The sequence below is a fragment of the Triturus cristatus genome, chromosome 5_2, assembly GCF_964204655.1.
Source record: "Triturus cristatus chromosome 5_2, aTriCri1.1, whole genome shotgun sequence".
Taxonomy (NCBI): domain Eukaryota; kingdom Metazoa; phylum Chordata; class Amphibia; order Caudata; family Salamandridae; genus Triturus; species Triturus cristatus.
In genome coordinates, this window is record NC_140588.1 from 1,129,891,008 (window position 1) to 1,129,896,725 (window position 5,718).

The 5,718-nt window shown below is 41.0% G+C and overlaps 1 protein-coding gene across 1 annotated transcript; it reads right to left on the bottom strand.

Annotated features, from left to right (window-relative positions):
- Positions 1-663: 663 nt before the first annotated feature.
- On the bottom strand, positions 664-1,596 carry LOC146829892 (olfactory receptor 5V1-like). Its single transcript, XM_085606569.1, has one exon. It carries the CDS (start codon positions 1,594-1,596, stop codon positions 664-666), a length of 933 nt encoding a protein of 310 aa, XP_085462695.1.
- Between the last annotated feature and the right edge of the window lie 4,122 nt (positions 1,597-5,718).

Here is a 5,718-nt window from a genome sequence, read left to right on the forward strand (position 1 = left end):
ATCCTGCTTCGTGTAGCTTTGGTCCTAAAGGGCACATGGAGCAGCCAAATGCTCTGCTATTGGTGTTGTGTGATCCACTCTCATTTAAATCACATATTCTGATGGAAAACATAAAGATTGCTTCTGCAATATCTAGATCATATATTATGAAAAGAAGAATTGGCAAGGGGACAACATATTACACAAGAGTTTTTGTTCTTAGATGAGATTCCTTATGTTACTCATTAGGGGTTAATTCTTCGGAGGACAGTACATTTACCAAACATTTATGAAACTCCAACCCCCCCCTTGACAAGACATTTGGCAATTACTAATTTTGGATAGTGGCCAGCCAGCAATCTGGTGAGTGACTCATGGCCCAAAATGTTATGATTTGTAATTTCACTGAGTCTAGATTACTGGAGAATAACATCCTTCAACATCCTTCAATTCATGTCCAATGTAACATTCTGGGACTCAGTTCTCTGCAGATCACATTCCTGTTGTGTGCACAGTATTCTTCCTCTGGTGAAATACTGCATCTGAACTGTGCCTCATTATCAAACTGGACAATAAACCTCATAAAGGAATCCACATCTCCTAAACTCACATTTGTAACTTTAGTGAATAAATATATGGAGCACCTCTGAGGGCCAATGTCCTTTCAGAGACAGACATACAATCTCAAAGGTTTCCGGATAAACGAGTAGTCACTCTCCTAAGAGCCTCTAACACATCCTTGTTCCTCAGGGAGTAAATAATTGGATTCAGCAAAGGCGTGATGATACAGAAGAGCACTGAGGCCAGCGTGTCCACGTGGGCAGAGTATCCAGCAGCTGGTCGGTTGTAATTGAATATTATAGTTGCATAGTACAGAGAGACCACTGTCAGGTGGGACCCGCAGGTGGAGAAGGCCTTGGATCTCCCTGCTACTGAGTGGATCTTCAGTACAGAGGAGATGATTCGAACATAGGAAAGGATGATGAAGAAGAAGGGCCCAAAGCCCACAAACACGGTCACCACATGCAGCACTGTATCGTTGAGGCTGGTGTCCTTGCACGACACCTTGAGCAGCTGGGGCACATCACAGAAGAAATGCTGGATTTTGTTGGGGCCACAGTAAGGTAAACAGAAGGTCAGGATAGTGTGAAGCATTGAATTGAGTATTCCAATCACCCATGGGCTGAAAGCCAGCTGGACGCATGTCCTTCTTACCATGATGGTGGGATAATGTAAAGGAATACAGATCGCAACGTATCGATCATATGCCATCACAGCCAGAAGGAGGCACTCTGCACCAGCGCAGGAGATCAGGAAGAAGAGCTGAGCCATGCAGGCCTGGAAGGAAATCGATTTTCTCTCCATAAGAAGGTTGTGTAGAATTTGAGGGGTGGTAGAAGATGAGTAGCAGAGATCTAAAGTAGACAGGTTACTGAGGAAGAAGTACATGGGAGTGTGCAGCTGAGAATCTAGCCAGATAAGTGTAAATATCATAACATTCCCCAGAACCGTGATAACATATATGACTAAGAACAGCAGAAAGAGGAGGCTCTCATATCCAGTGAGATGGGAGAATCCCATGAAGAGGAACTCTTGGACGGATGTTAAGTTCTGCATCCCTTCATGCCAAACCTAAAAGAAGAAAGACACTTTCAGGAAGGAGTCCACATAGAAGGTAGTCAACACTGCAACTGCGAAGGTAGAGTAATTTTAAAGGTTTCAGTTGAGGCCATACCACACACACATCATTAAAGTATACAAAAAGGTTGTGCATGAAAGTAATTTAAATATTTTAACTAAAAATAAATTATTTAACACCTACACCTTTTAAAACAAGCAACATATAATGGTGGCCTGTGGCAGCATGGGTGAGATCATGTGATCTCCTTTGCTGCACTAAAGTAGTCCGTTCGTGAGACCAGGTACACTATGCTCCCTACCACTGCAGACAGGAAAGGCCTGGGCCCAGACAAGAAGTATCTGTTGACATATTTAAAGAGCACACCCAGACAGCTTAAAGGGCTCTTTGCAGATGAGCCAATCATGGAAACACTGGTTCCTTAACTGACAAGAAGGAAATGAATAGTTACAAATATTCTAAGACAGAAGTGAAGGCAAGTAGTACGTATCCAGCAACCAGTGGGAGCTGTAAAGTCGACATGAAATTCTACAGATGTCCACTCTGTAACCACCTCTATAGAATAAGGAAACACCGGACAGGCCACGGCGAACAGTCAAGAGCAGTAGTGTAGATGAGGTCACCACCTCTTGTCAACTCTGAAGCTGCCAGGACAGTGGACCATTGACACCCTTTTCCCATTAAAATCTCCTTTGCATCTCAACTGCGCAGTGTGCTGTGTACAGCTACCCACTGTGTCCCAATCATCTTTCAAACTTATATATACAGCACAGCCCTATTTGCCATAGAGGCATATCCAACCCAAGCAATGTCATGAGCATGTCACACACACCATGCCCAGACAATTTGCTAACACATATGTCTCTTCATGCTGACCAATGTCCAACCAAGGGCCTTGTACACAACAGCCACATCAAACTCATAGACTCAAACAGAGTGGGTGCCATATATTTCTAGAGATTCACATATAGCACCTCACACATACTCATCAATACAAGTCTCAGCATCTAACACAACTGCCAAGCTAACCCCTATCAAGAGATTGCATTTCTGTTGTACAAAAGACATGATGGCCGTGCACACCTCAGTAGAAACCAAACTCCAACAACATTAAATGTCTTTGCTGCCACTTTTCACAGTCTTTCACACTGACCATTCAATTCCACCTCATGTGTTGCCCTTCCACAGAGGCTAAGCATTCAAAGCAGAGATAGCTGTCATGGCCACGTCAGTCATCCTACTTGCTGTGGTTGATATCACTGCACTGATAGCATGATCTATCCAATTTAAGCGGAAATTCTTAATCGCATATACACTTCCATGACCAGCCTCAGCTGTCACCAACCTCACCATGCAGCCTTGACTGATCATTCTACCACAGATTTCATCTCAACGCAATATTTCCCTCTCACTGATGTCAGTCAAAGCCATCACAGATGATGAACCAGGGATGAACTTAAAGGAAGCTTGACATCACCGGCTGTCACTTCAGACTCTTACATCGACAATTAGACCCCAGTAAATGACATATACCAGAGCCTCCAGATGAAAGCAGACACCACATTCCACTTACGCCTGGTACCATCAAAACAGTCAACAGAAAATGACCCACCAGATGACAGGCTAAGATGTGACATTAAACTGACAACCCTAAAGATGTTCAAACAACCTTAAGTATCTCATCTCAAAGTCAAGGCTGCTTCTTTTAAGACCCCCAATGGCAATGTCTCCACGAGGAGTAGGGCAATCCCAGCGCCATCATACATTTAGAGAACCCCATGACAAGTCCTTAACCAAATCACTCTATGCAAAAGTGTACAGCCATCATTCACTTAGACACGTTTAACAAGATGCATGTGCACATAGTCTCAAACATATGACCACAGCACTTCCGCAGCACAGCATGACTCAGTGGCCCAACCTTGATGCCCTTTCAGCTCATGATTTCGTGAAATGCCTTCATCTTCTGAAAGGCACCTCATACAACTATATTGTTGCTTCATCTTCAATGAAGGAAATCCCAGGTGATTGTGTGTTAGAATATTTTCTATAGAAATATGATCTTGCATAAATATTGTGTGCTAAATATTGTTCACTAATATATCTTTCCGTTCAGTGTAGGTTTTCTATGAATACATCGGGTGGAGGGATATTTAGGACACCATGTTTAACTCAGACTTTATGCAGACAATAATATTCTGGTACCATACCATCCAAGATAGAGTTTAAATTCCTCAAATAAGCATCGCAAGAGATTCACATCACAACTCAAGGTACCTCCAAGAATGCCCTCAGTCATCCAGAGGATAGTCTAAAAGCAAGGTCAATGGCTGACAATTTTGGCACCCAGAAAATATCTTTAGTGTAATCAAGACCTCTGGTCAAACACACACAAAATTGGGCAGCAGCAGTATCATCAGATTGGAAATTAGAAGATGAATGAAGGAGAAGTTAAGGTCCAGATTGGCATCCCAGGTGAGTGCTGATCACCTTTGTCCCTTCTCCACTTCCATAACAAGCAGAAACCCATCTCTTAAACCCTCACATAGTGTAAACTACATCAGTCCTATGTTTTTATGTGCACAATTCTTCGCCTCAACTGCAGAGTCTCTGCAATCGTAAAACTTACCATTAAATCTGAGTTTGTGAGTTTACCATTGTGAATCAGGCCATCTATATATTTCTTTTTTAATATTTTGCATTATTATTATGTTGTGTGTTGATTATATTTTTAGTTATAAATATATTCTTTGTTATGTTTACATTTTTTACTTTTGGTTTTTAGTTGGTTTGAAAAGGGATTTGATTGTTTGAATAGGGAGTGTATATCATTTGTATACTTTTGTTCAAGTAATATTTGTTTTACATAACATTTTGCAACTATTTTTATTTTTCAATAGAAAACAAGTCATGGGTGCTTTGTAGGCCCGTAAATTTAACTTTCTTTTTTCGAATGCATTTTTACCTAGGTTGCAATATGCATTGTGTATTGGATGTGAAGTGTTTTAGCATTTTGCAACTTCAATACTAACATTGGGAATTAAAGTGCAATTTTTGTTTTAGATAGGGAGTGTATATCATTTGTATAATTTTGTTCAAGTAATATTTGTTTTACATAACATTTTGCAACTATTTTTATTTTTCAATAGAAAACAAGTCATGGGGTGCTTTGTAGGCCAGTAAATTTAACTTTCTTTTTTCGAATGCATTTTTACCTAGGTTGCAGTATACATTGTGTATTGGATGTGAAGTGTTTTAGCATTTTGCAACTTCAATACTAACATTGGGAATTAAAGTACAATTTTTGTATTGGATAGGGAGTGTATATCATCTGTATAATTTTGTTCAAGTAATATTTGTTTTACATAACATTTTGCAACTATTTTTATTTTTCAATAGAAAACAAGTCATGGGTGCTTTGTAGGCCCGTAAATTTTACTTTCTTTTTTGAATGCATTTTTACCTAGGTTGCAGTATGCACTGTGTATTGGATGTGAAGTGTTTTAGCATTTTGCAACTTCAATACTACCATTGGGAATTAAAGTGCAATTTTTGTTTTTTAACTTTGAATCTGTCTGTATCTCTGGTGAGGCAATAAAGGAGGGCGACCTGTTGTCACAATCCAATGCATTGATCGTTAGAATCCTATCCCATAGTGCTGTCCTCGTTAACTGTAGAACATCTCCATCCTGCCCCCACCCACACCACCCCCCAATTAGGTTGAGTGAAAATCCCACCCCATTGTAACAAACTTCGTAGCATGTCCTGGACTCGTGCCCAGGGACTGGTGCTGGGAGATCTCCCCGGGGGCATGGTTTACCGGCTTACTCCCCCACCACAGATGGGGTGGCCACCCAAGCATTAAAGAGCCCTGCAGGCACCCAGGGTAGGTACTGTGTGAAGGCAATAGCTAGCCACCCATTTCAGCTCTGTTTATTGATCTTAAAGTTGGAACAGGGTTACATTGCAGACAGACATAACAATACCTGACATTTACATGTCCATATATCAATCATTATAGCTCAATCTTGCTTCTTGTGAGCTCTTGGTGGGTGATTTGGCTGTTTTCTTTGAGCTGCTGACGTGTTTGGCAAATTCTA